Source organism: Aphis gossypii, chromosome X (genome assembly GCF_020184175.1).
Source record: "Aphis gossypii isolate Hap1 chromosome X, ASM2018417v2, whole genome shotgun sequence".
Lineage (NCBI taxonomy): Eukaryota > Metazoa > Arthropoda > Insecta > Hemiptera > Aphididae > Aphis > Aphis gossypii.
The window spans coordinates 24,103,859-24,122,009 of NC_065533.1; the positions used below are offsets into that span (position 1 = coordinate 24,103,859).

At 32.5% G+C, this 18,151-nt stretch overlaps 1 protein-coding gene across 9 annotated transcripts in view; it reads right to left on the bottom strand.

The window, feature by feature from the left end:
- LOC114120990 (potassium voltage-gated channel protein Shal) overlaps positions 1-4,391 on the bottom strand; it is a 65,231-nt gene extending 60,840 nt beyond the window's left edge. For 2 of the 9 annotated variants that reach the window (XR_007606340.1, XM_027983121.2), the window contains exon 1: positions 2,451-4,366. Coding sequence is in view for 7 of the 9 variants with exons in the window: in XM_027983121.2 (XP_027838922.1) it covers positions 2,451-3,565 (1,115 nt within the window). In the remaining 2 variants the exon portion in view is untranslated. Of the gene's footprint in view, positions 1-2,450 lie in introns of all 9 variants that reach the window. The other 7 variants (XR_007606339.1, XM_050208007.1, XM_050208006.1 and 4 more) reach the window with 7 other exon arrangements.
- Between the last annotated feature and the right edge of the window lie 13,760 nt (positions 4,392-18,151).

The following is an 18,151-nucleotide window of genomic DNA, read 5'->3' on the forward strand; positions in this document are numbered from 1 at the left end:
TATAATGTAATATTATTAACAATTGATAAATAAGAATTTTTATTATAATATAGAACATGAATAATATTATTTATTTTAGCGATCGCTTTACCTACTATATTATATAGGTAAGTATAATTTTAGCGAAATTGATTTCCACAGTTCTAAAAATTTCAAATATTAGCCACGTCCGAGTACATTGCACTTATTCCTTTTATAATTAGTATACGGTTAGATTATTGTTTAATTCTTAAAAATTAAAAATGGTAGTAATAAAACATTATTTTATTTAAAATGTCGAATTTTAATAACTATTAGTACAAAGGTCAATGGACAGGAAATGTATTCATAATAATAATTGCACTGTACATTTTTATTACTTTTGCAACAATTTATAATCAAATATTTCGCCATTTTCAAAATTACATAGCAAATACCATGTAATATTAAACAGTCCGCTGTAAACACTAATCGGTGTAATAGGGTGAATAGCTTCTGGAATGGGATAGTCGGATGTGCAATTTATCGCAATACCAAATATTTATAACTTATATTATACTTTTATTTTTTAATGAGTTAATAATACGTATCTAATAATTTATTATAATATGGTTACTTAATTGTTTGAATAATTAAGACTTGAACATATATCTATGTATAAAATCAAGTACCTACTATGTGTAGTATAATAAAACGATAATAATTCAATATATTTACTTAAATTTTCTAAATTTAAATTATACTTATATGAAACAGTATTAAAAACGAAAATACCTAATAAAATAAAGAATTTGAGTTTTATAACTGTATATATTATAGACTTATGAAATACTAATAACACAGTTGGCTTTAGGAATATTGTTGAACCAATGGCCCGCTTCCAAAGTAGCGTCTATGATTGTTATAAAATACATTAACAGATTTATCGAGCTATAAAATCAATACACACACACGCGCGCACAAACACACAAATTATATGCTAATATATATGTTACAGTTTTTTAGTATTCAGACATAGTAATGTATGTCCATGATTTACGTAAGACACTTATGTTATATTAAAAAAAGAACTATTTTTATGGTTTAAATTTAAAAACTTTGTTTAGTTTTGTATTCAAATTTTTAAATGCAATTTAGTTAGGTTATGTTTCGTTAATTAATAATAATAATAAAAAAAAAGGTCAGTGTTGTTATACTAGTTAATTGTCACATACAATAATTAAAGCGGTTATTATATTAAAATTTTACATCGAATATTGAAACATAATACCTCGCGTCTAAATATAGACACACTTAGTATAATATTATACCTATACCTACTGTAATTTGTTTAATATTAGTAATTGTATTAATTGTGTTTCTTACACTAAACAAGAATAATAGGTAGAATACCTATTCAAAAGTTAATCTGACGTGAAGTCAAAGGATTTATTACATTCATATAGTTGTAACGAAAACAAATACTATAATACTGGAAGAAATGTGTTTTTTTTTTGGAGAAAACTCGAATAGACGTTTACAATCGAAATGAGCCGGAGAAGAACAGAAAGTCGCCGTAAGGTAAACGGTTGACTTTCAGGATGTGACTGCAAATCGCAGACACATGTGTGCAACCCTCTTCAATCGGCGTGAGCCTGCATTCGTATGAAAATCTAACAGCGGACCGTACTCGAGAACAGGTCTCACTAATACGCCGTGAAGGGATTTCAATGATGTGGGATAGCTTATAGACTCACCTGCTGCTTGCCGCGTAAAGCGTTTTTAGATCGTCGAAACGCACTAATATCGCTAGGGAAACTGCAGTTGAAGCCGAGGGCAATTTTTGAGACGAATAATCGGTTAAATTTTTGTCTTAAAAACATCGTAAAAACGCAGCTTTAATACAAGAGCGTAGGTTTTTAACGATTAAGAATCAAATCAAAACCACCGTGGAAAAACTGTTGAACCGTCTATATATACATCAGGCACTTCGAACGTGCATTTAGACTACATATAGTTACGTTCATATTATGCGTCCGTTTATCATTTCAGACGGGACAATATTTTTATTATTAGCGAAGTATATAACACAGTAATAACATACCGTGATGATCTCTTTGAGTATTTATAACTGTTTTTTTTTTTATACTCGCTGTAAAACGTGATTATTTACTGCACAATAATAATATTGTGTGACATATGATTCAACATTCGATTCATTCAGGGTTGGTTTGGATATGATTCCACACACACACGCACACACATACACACACACACACACATACCTATACACAATACACATAAAAAACAGACACAGACACACACACACACACACACACACACACACACACACACACACACACACACACACACACAGACACACACACACACAGACACACACGCCTATACACAATACACATAAAAAAACAGACACACACACACACACACACATGCGGTCCACATACTGAACCGGATAAAACGCTCTAGCTTACCCCAACGTGGTCATGGTGACGATGGTGTACCAAAAGGCGGCCGGTATGGACGTGAAGTTCGTACCGTCCACGTTCTTCTCGGCGTAAAACATTACCGTGGCGAATATGATGATGGCCATGGCCAGCGAGAACACCAAGAACCCGAGTTCGGAAGCGCACGACTTGAGCGTGTAGCCGAGGATTCGGAGTCCCTGCGAGTGCCGGGAGAACTTGAATATCCGGAACACCCGGAACACGCGGAGCGTGACGAACGCGCCGGACACGTCGTCGTTGTCGGTGATGCCCAGGCCGATGTAGTACGGCAGGATGGCCACCACGTCGATGATGCTCATGACGCTGCGCATGAACTTGCACCGGTCCGGGGCGGCGAACAACCGCAACAGATATTCGGTGGTGAAGATCATCACGCACGCCGTGTCCAGGCAGAAGAACACGATCTTGTAGCGTTCGCCGCACGGCAGCGTGCCGACCCGGCCGGGCCGGTGCCCGCACGGCACCGTCTCCACCACGTTGGCCATGACGGACACGGCGATGAAGAAACCGGTGACGTAGTAGAAGACCAGCGCCGCGGTGGACGTGTGCGGGTTGCCGAACGCCCGCCACATCTTCTGCCGGATGTTGGTGAGCTGCGGCAGGTTCTGGTCGCCGTTCTCCGACAGCTTGTCGTCCATCAGCCGCTCGGCGTTCTCGCGCTTCCGGTCCCGGTAGTCCTCGTAACAGCAGTCGCCGATCACGTCCGGCAGTATACCGAAGAACGCCAGCTCCTCGTCGTAGCTGGTCAGGCACTCGTGCTTCGGGTAGTGCAGCTTGCCGGTCCGGTAGTAGTTGAGTATGTGCCGGAATATGTCCGGGTCCCGGTCGAAGAAGTACTCCTTGCAGTCCTCGTCGTAGAAGAACTCCCGCTCGTTGGACCCGAGCAACGTGTCCGGGTACTTTTCCACCGTGTTCCGCCATGTCTCGAACCGGCGCCCCGAGACGTTGATCAGTAGCTTCTCGTCGTCAATTCTCCGCCGGTCCTTGGGCACCGGCGGCGGCGGCAGTGGGTGCGTGGCGATCGGCACCCAACCGATGGCCGCCGCCCGGGCGAACGGCAGCCAAGCGGCGACCGAGGCCATGCTGTGCGGTGGAATGACAGTATCACCGGCAGCGCCGCCGGTCCAGTTGTTCTCGTATAAATAGCATACTCACGCGTCGCCGTACACGCCGCCGCAGTCGCCACTATTGTACTGTCGTCGTCGTCTTTGCAGGTCGTCGCCTAACCGAAACGTCAAAGCGTGCACGCGTCAACGTCGTCTCCGCCGGCGACCGAGACACGAGACAAATTAGTATATTATTATATTTAAATTTCAACAGCCGCGAGACGACGAGAACCGCGGAAGACGATCTACATAACGTGTACGTGTGTACGGCTAAATTTATTTATCTAATTTTTTATTATTATTAAAAATCAAAAAATTATTATAATTATTTTGAATTTCTTATAATTTTTTTTTTTTTTACGTATTTATACTCGCGAAAGCCGCGTCCGTTCACGCCGCGGCGTCCAACTCCGGTACACTACTGTTGTGTTCGCGTCTATAAGTACGCCGGTGACCGCGCGCGCATACGCACAACCCTCTCGCGGCGTGTACGCACGATGCACACGTTCACATACACGCTCGCGCGCGCACACACACAGCACCCACACACCCACACACGCCGTAGCCACCGATATGTGTGTAGTCGCGGCGAACGCGTGCTATCGCGGATTTCGGCAGTAGCGACCACCAGACACCCGGCCGACTCGCGACAAGCAGCTACACTGAAGAATGACGCTGTGCGCGGCGGCGACTCGGCGAACTGCAGCCAGCGTATAGCACGGTGGCGGCGGCGGCGGCGGTTTTCGCTCGGTCGAGTGTTTTATTTTATTTTTTTATATTTTTATTTTTATCAAAACGCGCCGCCACCGTCATCGTGCTCGGTCGCCGCCGCCGTCGCCGTACGCGTAGTTTATATTATATATTGTGTGTACAGTGTATGCTTTACAGTTGCAACGCGTAAAACTAATGACCCGAGCGCAAGCGCTCGCGGCCCGCTGGCGATCGATTCGCGTTGTAACCGTGGCGCGCGCCCCCCCGTTCAGGCGTTTCGTTTTACCGGTACGGTCTCGCCCGACACACGCTATATTTTACGCCGCCGTCGCTATCGCGCGCGCGCGACTATCACCCGTACAGTCGCCGTACCGAACGGCTCGCTATATCGCTCGATCGGTCGCTCGCTCGTCGCGGCTATAGCTCGCTGTTCGTGCTGAGCGATATGCGCGATATACAGCGAGGCGGCCCGTCAAGGCCGCGTACTCTCGTACAGTTCGGTGCGTTCCCCAGGCAACGCGCCGCCGCCGCCGCTGTTATCGCGACGTGCCGCGCGATACGCGCACACGGCGGTGACGGCGGCGTATATCATTATATCGCGACGGCGATGTTCACCGCGCACAGGACGCGCTCGTGCGACAGCGTATATCGCGCGTAGTCTCGTCGTATACGACGACGTACTTCTGCGGGGCGAGGGTATTATGAAATAATATTATTGTCTCTGATCACCGTAATCGAACGGTAGTGATTCCTAGTCGGTGTGATGACGTTTAAAACACCGAATATTTCCGAGCTATTTGTATATATATTCGCTGGTTTGTTTTCGTCGTTCGAAACTGCGTTTCTACCGCTTAATAATAATAATATTATCATAGGCGTAATGCTCGTCGTACGGGCGCGTGCGTGTAGTAGGCACTCGTAAAACGTATACATGGCACACGCTCACGACTGCGCCACACGCCTATATTATGATGTTATATAATTGTCGTTGTGCGCGCGAGTGTACGCCGCGCGATAACCGGAAAAGTCGCCGCGGCACTTCACATCGCCGCCACGGGCTACCGCGCGCGCTTCCCGCCCGCCCCCAACGGCCCATAAGGCTCGCGACACCGCGTGCGGGGCGATATGATGTTTTATCGCGCGCGACCCGTAGCGTCGTCGTCTCGCGCGGTAGCGGCGCATTTAATTCGTCAGGAGTCACCGCGGCCCGACGGGCGGGCGGGGCGCGGGCGGGCGGACAGGCGGACCGACGGACAGCGTTATTTACGACTGTAAAAGTCGAATTGGCGCGCGCGGCGGCGGCGGTCCGTCGTCGTCGTTATCGCTCTTATATTACTGTTTACGGGGTGGCTTATTGTACGGCAGTGTGTGTTTTATTTATTAGCATCGGTGGTCGTATAATAAATATTATTATTATGTATACCCACAACCCATAATACCTATGTACACACACACCCGCACACCCGCACACCCACACACCCACAACGTAAACTACCGGTGCTGCCGTTGCAGCTATATTATGGTACAATAACCGCACGCCACCCACACACGGCGAACGACTGTAAACAGTATAAAGCGCGTTATCCGCACTGCGGCTGTATATATGTATATATGTATACGAACTATTATGTTGTTACAGCAGTTAGTAGCCCTCACCACCCGTCAACCCACACTCGCCCCCCCCGAAAATTCCCCGTTCGCATACGCGACGACTACGCGTGTGTCCCCCGACCGCTGGCGATCGACCCCCGGCCGCCACCCCCCCGGCGATTTTGTCATACATCACGCAGACGTGTGTTATATAATTAGTGGTGGTGCGCGCAAACCGTACGGCGGCGCGGCATCGTCGTCTCGTCGCGGAGCTCGCCACCGCGCGTTCGGCACACACGGCGATAAAATAATATTATTATTATCGCGTCTATAGGTATACGCACCTTTATATTATACCGCTGTTATGGTATACCGTAGTCTTGTGTTATTAAGCCCCCCCGGCGATCAGCGGTAACTATCCGATCTTGGTCGAAATCAGAAGTTTTGCAGGCGTCCGCGAATGTAAATCTCAATATACAATATGATTTTGACTCATTAAAACGTAAATATTTAACGTGATAAAATATTATTATTATGAAAAAACCTCGACGCAGTTATATAGTAGGTACCTACCCACAATAATATTACATCATTCTATACGATCGGTAGAAAATAGGCGGTAGGTATATGTTAAACGGCGGTGAATACAATATTATTATATTACGTGTATATTATGTATACAGGCTTTCTCGTTAACGAAACGCTGTGCCACCGTTTTCGGTAAGTATCCGTATCCGCGGGGCGTCGTCGTCCGGCCGATTGACAGATCGTTGCGCGTTAAAATACGGAAAAATAATCGACCCGCTTTTGAAACATTATTCAAATTCGTTTTATTATACCTTTGCAGCTTTCGGTTAACGATGTTTTCGCGCGACTTTACTTTTCGATGACGTCCGCAGAAACGCGCAAAGTTTCCGCTAGAAATTCTGTGCTCCTAACGGCGATTTGTATATATAATCGTATACTGCGTAATATTATGCGTGTATTTTTCACATCTTCGTAATTTTCTTCTTCCACGGTCGTTAAACATTTAAGTTTGGGCTTACGGACAAATATTATTGTTGCTGATGTGGTGGTGTGTACGTTAAGTCTATATAAGTATAATATACTAAGATGATATTACACGATTGATCAAAAATGACGCACTATAACGTTTTTCTGTCACCATCGGAATAATGTTAGAAATTTCAATTTTTTTTTTTTTTTACTTTAAATTTATCGTTATTTGTTTTAATTTTTTGCAACGATTTTCACGGAAATGCGAAATAGAAGTTGAATGAAATTCGATCAAGATTGCTATTATTGAGTGTTCAGAACAATTCATCTTAATATAATTATATTTTTTTTGAATACCTATACATCGCCTATTTATTTTAAATCATATATTATATTATTGTCATTATAGTAATTATAATATAAGTGTTAAAATGAACAAAATATTTTATACATACATACGTAGGTATTATCATATTTTTTTCTCAACATAGTTTTTAAACACCTAAAATTTTGTATTTATTCTTTAATTCTTTAGTGACAGTACATTGTTAATATTCCGTTTAACTATTATCCTGTAAATTCTTATTTACTTAACTACCTTTAAGTTTGTAATAACTAATAGTATTTTAACAATGAATTGTGAAAACCTAAACTAACCTAGGTACAAGGTACCTATTTAGCTTTTGACTTAGACTATAAAAACAAATTTAGTATTGGTGTTACCGACGTACTTTTAAAAACATTTTGTTTTGTATATTTTGTACTTAGATATTGAATGTTGATGGGTGTTTTTATACTTATATATATTTTTACATTTTTTTCAAAGTATTTTGTTTATTTCTCTACATAGGTTTGATGATGTACGGTCTAACCAAGAAATAAATGGTTTTGTTGTTCGTGGTATGAAAACATCAGCTCCGTTGAATGGAGACGAATGTATGACCTTACGAGTAAATAACGGCGAAGGCCACGATTCCTGAAAATATTTCGTTAAATGGAAGATTGTCTATATATTATATGATATGTATACATAAAAAAATGTATTCTGTATAATGTTTATGGTGGAAATCTAGCGCAGTGCAGTTGTAGCGTGTCGTGGTGAGTCGTGATGTGGTTGTAAACAAAATCCCATTTATAGAGTTTATATATATATATATAATAACTTAAATAAGGGTTAGTATATTTGTAGACTGAAAGTTAAGTTACAGCGGGCATCGGATAAAAATGATTGCCTCTAAAAATGTCTGAGTTCCCCGGCTAAATCTACATAGAGTTATACTTATTAGTTATTACATACGAAATCGTATAAGCACATAATAGTATTATACTGTCTCGGTAGCAAAAACATCTTTTTATATCTATTCCCGTCGGGGGTGTGTGGTATTAGGAAGTTTAACTACATCACTACAGGCTGTCTTAGTTTCTTATCATCTGTGCTAGCATTCAGCTCTGTAACGCTCCGGTGCTTTTTTATAATATGTATAAAAATTGCCAAGTCAAAAGCAATGTTTGAGTATCCTGTTGTACGTCATCTCCGGTATAAATCGATGCCAGACTGAGCAATCCACCTGCGGCGGATTGAATACGGCGCCAGCGTAATTCGGTTTAAGTGTAAATCACTAGTGTGTAAGTGTATGACACGTATGTAAATAACCCGACTGCGTACGGTTGCGTATAACGATCCAGTAAATATCTGGTCTTTTTTTTCATGGCAAAATTGAAAACTTTGTTTGAGTGACTAAAACTAGCATTTAATATTGGTAAAAGTCGACGACTGTTATAGAATTTATAGAAGATACATTAGTTGTTCTAATATATTTTAGTTTGAATTATTGAAAGGGCTCACTAATGAGTATTATAAATTCTATAGTAGGTACCTAGTTATTATTTAATCATTATTATTTTTTACTATACATACATACTACATAGGCAGTAAATATATGCTTATATTATGTTTTTAATATTTTTTGATCGCTTATAATAATATATAAGTATAGTATTAAGCAATATAATATCTAAAAATATAATTTTTTGTCACAGACACAATCATACATTTTATATCTTAACAATAATCCCTTAAAATCGTGTAATTTATTTTAGTAAATTTAATAAAATAATTTTTATCTCATAATAGAAATTATTATTAATTTATCAATTAATTATTATTATTTTTGTCTCATTTGTATCTTATACATGTCATTGTACTCACTTCTCTTCCGCTACGGGTATTAGACATGTATCATACACCATACTAACAACCGGTATAATAATTGTCTCGCCAACGTTGCACTTGTATTATCGAACACCACTGATTTCCACCTGTAGAACATTCTAGTAATAAGCCTAATTTTTGATTTCCGTTCGTTGATTGATCGATACTGATCACCACTTCTGCGACTTAAATTACTTCACTTGAGCTAACGATAACAACACAGTTCAACGTCGTGATTCTTTACTTTTTTTAGTCTATGAGAAAAAGTAAACCAAAGAAGTCATGCCAAAGACTCCAGTCACATTTAAATCAAAATGTGTAACTGGGCGAAAATTAAAACCTAAGCATAAATTTTAATACAATCCACAAGTATCATCTGCAGTCTCTGTAACGTATTCTTGTTTTACCAAAACCTCTTTTTTAGATTCATAGTGGAATAAAGAACGTATTGATTTTAAAATTATTTGTATTGTTCTTCAAATTTTGAAGTTTAGTTTTTTGATCATGTCTAATGATACTTTTTAGTAGAAAAAAATGATTCTTAAACCATCAGCTTCGAGGAAGGTTTTTAGAGGCAAATTGGATCTAGTTTGTACCTTATAGTAAATATTTATTTTCTTAGTATTTTTTTTTAATTATTTAAAACAAGCAAACAAACATAAACAAAAAAATGTAGAAAGTACCACTTTGCTATGCAGTAGGTGTACTCGACATTTAATAGGTACTATAATGAATGACGTGTAAAATTTAAATTCAAAGTTAAATAATTTTATTTAAAAACGATTTTGAAAAAAGATAGGTAGTTTAACCAAGATCACAAAACAATTATTTTAATAATAACGTAATTACAATATAATAAATTTAGTACATATTTTTTATGATAGTTTTTAGAAGCATTGATAATTTTCTTCTGTATTGACCCTTAAAAGTACAACTAAACTAATTTTTTACAAGAAAATGGAAGATTATAATCATAGCATTTTTTTCTACTAGAAAATGTGTCTTAAACACGATTAATTAGTTCTTTATAATCGTGATCTTAAGATAAACATAATTAAAACACATATCATTCGTAAATCAATTTATTCATCGTTACTCTCAGAATTTAGTGCGAATACATTTTTTTTTAATTTAATTATTATTATTTCAATTATTGTTTGGTAACCTTGGTTACAAACAAATTAGACTCTTCTCGCTTATTAGGATTGCTCTTCATCATATACAAAATATATACAATAGCTTATCATTGAATTTAAATTTAACATATAATACGTAATGAATGTGTATATAACTGCAAACTACTCAATGGTACACTCGACACCTATATATAGAATTGCGGTTACCTACTTCACAGCTTTTTAATTATATTATAATTACCTATATACGTCTACGTGATATGCTATGCCATATTTTATATTTATGAAATTTTTCTGGTTTAACATCCCATTTCCATTATTCTTTAATACCTTAACTCAATTATTACTATTTAGATTTTTTTTAAAAAAAAAAGGCCACAAATTATTATAATATACCAGGGGTGGCCAGAGAGAAGAGACTCGCGAGCCATCCAATATATTAATAAATATGGAAGAATTGAAATGGAAAAAAAGGTCATATTATTATATAATTATTATGTATTATATACATGTAATATGTATATAAGAAAATAATTAAAAATTAAAAAAGTACATATTTAAATATTATATCAAGAACACTATATTTTTTTGTAATTTATTCGTATAAATTTTAATTTAATAAAATATTATACTTTTTTAAATACATAAATTCAGATTAGAAAAAATTGTTTATAAAAATGTTACGATAAGATGCGAGTCGCAAAAGTTTATGACGTGAGCTGCAGTTTGGCCATCCCTGTAATATACTATTTTAAAATAAAATATAAAAATAGATGACAATGTCGGTAATATTATTTTTATTAAAGTGATCATATATAGGTAATTATAATATACCACATTTTGTTGATGTTAATATTTTATCAGTGTTAAAAAACTTAATTTAGGCAAAAGCCAATTTATTAATATATATTACCTATATTACAATTTGCAGTTAATTTTAAACTAAAATATGTTATTTATTACTATCATTATTAAAAAAATATATATTAATTATTATTACCTATATAAAAATTTGTTTTTTATTTAATTAAGTTAACATTTTATTTAATTTTAATTATATTTTAAAATGAATCTAAAGGTTAATGAAATAGCTCTGAATAGAGACAAATTGAAAGAAGTTTGTTTTGCAGCCATGGATCTCAATGGCCTCATAAAGCTAAGAAAAGAAAAAGAAGGTTCGTCGATTTTTCCTCGCGGACATCATTTAGTGCATTTTCTATTATAAAGTAACCAGTTTGAGATTATTTAACCTTGATTGGTAGCCAATGGGTCTAGAATTTCTGAAAAGGCTACAGAGTTTACAGTTTATTATGTGAGAAGTTAACTTAATAATTTAAAACAATTGTGTTTTAAATACATTGAAATGGGACAAATAAAGGTCAAACATTTCCGTGCAGCGTGTCTGTATTAGATTAAAACTGTTTTTTATAATATACTCAAAGAGATAGCTTTTATTATTTTAAACAAAATGGTTACTTTCATAAAGCTCAAAACCGATGAGTACTAATGTAGATAATGACGTAATATATAAATACTAAATAGTAAATAGTACAATACCTTTAAAAAATATATTTGTATTAGAGAATTGTAATCAAAAGTTTCCAATAAAGCTTAGAGTATATTCTTACACAGAAATAATTTTATCAAGTATTTAACCTGTTTACTCCAAAAGATAAGTTCCATATGATAATAATACGAATCACGAGTATACGTAGTGTTACGATTTATACAGTAAAAAATTTACAGTAATTTTTTAGTTACTAATCTTAAGGCATAAATGTATATACTTGGAGATAATAATAAAAATTACCATTTTACTCGGTGAATCACTTAAAGTATGGTCCAATTCGTCGTGGGCCATTGCAAACCTTTTTTTAAAATAAAAATATTGTACAAACAAAATTGAACTTGAACCTTAACAGCTTCGAGTACCTATATTGCGTTCTGCTTTGGTATAAGCCATATCCTTAGAATTTCTGATAATAGTGGCCTTACGTAAAACTTCCATAACAAAAAATTGATTTATATCATTACCAGTCTTGAACCTGTCCGAACCTGAAATACTTTTCCATAACCTCCTTTTTCTAATACTTTCAATATCTCGAAACTATCTGCAGTTAACTTTTCTTCGGTAGAGTTTACAGTTCTATCTGATATCTTTAATACACCACTGGATCTATAGTTTAAGAAACATATTTTTAATATTTTAATTTAAGTTTTAAATTATTATAATAATATAAATTGTATAAATTTGATTAAGTTTTTAGATTAATAGAACAAAAAATAATCAAATATTTTACAGAGTACCAGAGTAGTTGAAAAATAATTGTTCCGTTAGGTACCAACAAATTTTATTGTAAAATTAGATTGATTAGTTTTAAATTATAATGGACTATGAAATATTTTTAACAATAAAATATTATAAGCATGAGCTTATAAGAACTTCCACATTTCTTTCTAATTTTAAATCGATTAACTCATTACTCAAATGTATAAGTAGATGTAGCCATGTAGGTAATAGAAATTTATATGTGACAGAAATAGCTAATTAATAATAGTATTAAATTAGCTTTTTAGGGTAAACAGTTATATATAAGCACACAAAAAACTTAAATTAGTTCATCAAAATATAAAATACAAATAATAATTATGGTTAAATATATTACAATGTAGTAATAATAATAATATAAATAAAGGCTAGTTTAATTTCATAATAATTTGGAAATATAATTCTTAAATAGATAGAATAATAATATACTGACTATACTGAGCGCTAAACATTTAGTTTTTTTAATTTTCATAGTTTTACTTTATTTTATTAAATTACATTTTCAATAAATCGCATGGTGTGATTTACTACCAAATATCTATTAAATAAATACTAAATACCTACTAAAAAGTAGTAACTATTTTAACGAATAATTAATAGACATATATGCGTTCCTTAACTCCGAATCACTCCAATTTTTGAACATTATTGATAAACAATATTTTTTTTCAAATATATATATATATAATAATAATAATAATAATAATATAATAATATTCATATATTTGTTATTTGTGACATATTGCATCTTTTAAAATATAAATATTAAGTATTACGTATACTTTTAAGCAAAGGAATATTTCTATATCCGTATTGTTAAGTATAGTAGAAACTCCCTTTTATGAATACCTTTAATTATTGAACAATTACGAATAGTAGATAAAATTTCAGAAACTGTTTTTGTCCGGTATTTAACTAGAGATTTCACCGTATCATAATAAATTAAAAACTGATTTTTGTATTCAACTTTTTAAATCATTTCCTTTAAATATTATTCTCTTTCAATGTTGTTTTTTATGATATTATGTATTAGATATTAGTTTTTAAATTTTAAAAACAACTACAGAAATTAAGAAGGTAGTATTTCTATAACTTAGTCGTTTATTTTTAATCCAAAATTTATGGGTATGTATTCCTTGTCTCTTATCTCCTACATTTGTTTTAGTTGATCATATTTTATATTATAACACATCTTTTATTGAGTGTATTTCGTATTATGTATGCATATTACATTATACAAAGATGTTTTTTTTAAGTTTGTAAGATATATTTCATGTTTTTTTACTAACATAATATGTAATTTTATATTAAAAAGGAAAATTAAAAAAAAAAGGTTACGTTTCGATAAAACATTTGGTAACTATTCAGTATTAAATTTAAAAAGCTTAATAATATATACATATTTATTTTATAAATATATTCTGTAATTTATGGCATAAAGCAAACATATTTTTATAGCAATATTTAAATATATATATTTTTAATATACAATTATATTCACATGCAAGGAGAGAATTGATAGAATACGTGTTTTTATTGTTACTGTTACTTTAGCCAGTCTAGAGTCTAGACATTCGTATTTATAGTCAACCCCTTCTTCCTATCCCTGAAAGCGTGTTGGAGAATTGTAGTGATATTGATTAATTTATTTTGAGTACATTTTTTACAATGCTTAGCAGTTGGCTGATCTACTGTTTCAATTTTTTTTTTATATAGTTTTAATCTTTTAGAACGTGGTGTTGGATAATATTTTAATTTAGAATGGTTTTCAAAATTCTAATTTATATTGAAATAAATAGACCGTATCAATTTTTAATATGTCAACTGTCATAATTTGCAGAATTATAGTTTTACAATTATAGACACTTGAAACATGTTGTATACGAATATAATTTTTTTAACTTTATTACCAAGTATTTTTTTATTCTGTAAATTTATAATAAATCAATAATAATCATATTAATTTAATAAGAACAATAATTATTCATGTCATAACATTTTTATGTGGCTTACAATTTTTCAAGTTCCTATAACATTTTTTACTATTTATCATTCAGATAAAAATAAATGTATATAAATCGAATTATAGACGTTACTGAGTTATGACATTGAAATTATACAAAATTTAATATTTCAATAAAACCAAATCTTTCCCTAGTTGAGAGTTACCTACTGGCTGTGACTACGTAGCTACGGACTAAATTTTGTTCTCACTAAATTGTCTTAAAAGAGATACTAAAATGCGTAAGTTTGTTACAATTATTTTTTTTTTTTTTTGCCTCATAACTCTTCAAATTTGTTGTCACCGTTGAATCTGTTTTCTGCTTACCTTTCAGGTTTGCATAAACTCTCTCCTCGCTTAATATATTCAACTTCTGCATTTATTGTTATTAATCCCAAGTATAAATATATCATTTAATTGGTTTTCACTTTTATGGTTTCAAATTTTATCATCAAATGTTGAACCATTGAATTCTATGTATTTTCACAAAATTGTTTATCTTCGAAACTTCTTGCAACCATTTCAGATCTTTTTGTTTTTTCGATGCTTCTAGAATCCCAGTACATTATTAAATAATTATTTTTTTTAATGCACTGTAGATAATTCTTAAAATTTTTTCTTTAGCTAAACCATTTTTTACTCAATTTAGTTTATTATATTTTACACATTGCATCCATCAGTATATGTTAGACTAATTCCGAGTACATGTGCACTTTGGTTTTTAACAATAAAAAAAGTTGACCAGAAAGTCAAATTCATTTTTATGAGCTTTTGAAGTTTAAATTTTTGTAACGTTTAGTCATAAAATAACTTAACTATTTCTATTCAACCTATTTTTGATATATTTGGTTATAATTAAAAAAAAAACCTTAGTTACTTGAAATGTTCACTTATTGTTTATATTAAAATAAATTACTTTAATTTAAATATAAATATATTATATATAGCCTTATAATCTTCATTCAGAATCGTTTTTTATATAATATTCAATTCATTAAATTCAAATTTAACGAACGCATAGGTACATCACAGTGACTTATTTTTTGATTCTCAAAGACGATCGAGGTACAGACGTATAGTCAACAAACACCTACTTTGCAATAAAGTGTTACCTATACTTTTCGCTGTCATTTTGTAATATACAACAATATTATTTATCATTGAATTTTTTATAGACCAACTATTATAATAGGTATCTAATTACAATAAATTTATTTATCAAATAAAATGTAAAAAATGTACAACTAGAAAAAAACTATAGTACAAATGTATAGTTTTATAGTATGAAAAATATTATTTATTTTTATTTTTATTATACCTATTTTTAAAATAAATCAAAGTAGGTATACGTGGATCATATAAATAATAATTTATTCACACGCTATAATGTGTATAATATTATACACATTATTGCCATTACTTATTGTATACTTTACATAAGCTGAAAAATAATATTTTAATGGAAAAAGTAATAATAATAATAAAAAAAAATGAATTATTGAATTATAAATTCATACTATTATTTTACTCACCAACAACCGTGTAGGGTGAACATAAACATTGTTAAGCTATATTATATTATAATGTTTCAATAAGCAAAAAATACACACATTTAAAGTATAAAAACAGTTAATGGATTAATTTCACTTTCACATAGTTTAAACACAATACCTAGTTGTAAAATACATTAAAAATTATTATCATTGTATTTATTGATTATTGATATGATACAATTTACAAATTACATAGATTAAAGAATATGTGGCATGTTATCAAAGGATATTTTATGAGTATTTGGCTATAATACTTTTTTCTAAGAACAAATATAATATATTTATTGCAATCTACAATATGTATAATGAAAATGCAATTACATACTTTGGAGTCCGAATTGCAATGTTTAAAGATTTAAAATGTATTTATTTACAAAGCACCAAGTAATTTTTTAGAATTTACTATCATTATTATTTTATAGTTATTATTTATTAATAAATAACGATATTATGATAAAAACGTATTCCTATTTCCTATTATTAAGTCAATGTTTATTTTTATATTTTAAATAAATAGCTAATAGTTGTAATTAATAAGTCATAACTACCTACATACTTATTACTTATAAATTTAGTAAACAATAGGTCTATTTATTAGAGTGCCAATTTATTGAACAGAGTGTCAAGTGGCACTCGGGGACTGCCGCGATAAAGCTATTGCAGTATTACATATTAACACGAAATAAGAAGTTAATAAAATTTAATAAAAAAAATAATAATAATAATATAATATAATATTATTATATTATTATATTATTTTTATTATTATACTGTATATCGTCGCTGAAACTGCAACACCGCATATCTCAAGATTTGACAAAATGCATTTGTTTTGTTGGTAGATAACAGTGAATAATATTAAACTAAAATAATAAATAAATGATAACGATTATTATTATTATTATTTTATTTTCGGTAACCATGGTAACAATTAACGGGTAACGGTCACGCTTTTTCGTTACGAAAAATATATTTTCAGTCACCACGCCTGCGATAAAAGCTATGCAATAGCTTAAAAATTAATTATTATTTAGTAAATGATTTTATCCCAAATAAATATACATGTTTATTCTACAGTTAGATGTATAATATATAATATTATATTATAACCAAATAAACACTACAATGTTGAATGATTGATTAATAATATTTTAAATGTCTGTTGGATGTGCTAACGTTTCGATGTACACTATTATAGACATACCTATAGTATATAATTACAATAACCTTTTAAAATAATTAACAATAGATTGTTTTCAACATGAATAGTTCTGAACTAAATTCTATAAAATGTTAACATTCATCTAATTAAATTGTTTCATCTATAATTTTATACATATCTAATAGGTAATTAGTATAATAACAAATAATTATATATTTTATATTAATCTGATTGTTAATATACATGTTAATATTGCATTATATTTAACGGTATTTTAGTTAATTACAGTATTTAATTGAAAAGTTGATCACATTTAAAAATGTCAATTCCAATATAATATATATATTATGTACCTATGTCACATCCATTTCGTGAAATATAAAACGTTTGTATCTGTTTCGCAAAATGGTGCCGTGATTACTCCACTTTGCGTGATTGAACAATAAGGATATGTAACATTTTGTGAAATATATATCTAAAATTCTGAACCATACTTAACGGAACTATTGTTCCTTTGTTTTGATGTTCCCAAAATGAAACAATAAGTTTTACTTTTATATTCTGAGCAGAGCAATAAATATTTTGATTTTACAATGATTCATGATTTTTTTTTAAAGTAAAAATACAACTAAAGAAATAGGATTTTTTTTAAAAAAAAAAGTTTTTGGTAAAATTAAAATTGACTGGTTTTTTGATTTAACTCAAAAACTGATAACTGTAAATACTAACAAAATATTTTAACACTTTTTAAGCTATTATTTGCATGTGGACTTTTAATTTTTTTTTTTTTACTATTTTCGGTAAACAAAGGGATATTTATCCCTTGGTCAAAATCCTTGAAAATATAATACAAATTTGTTCATAGTAGTTG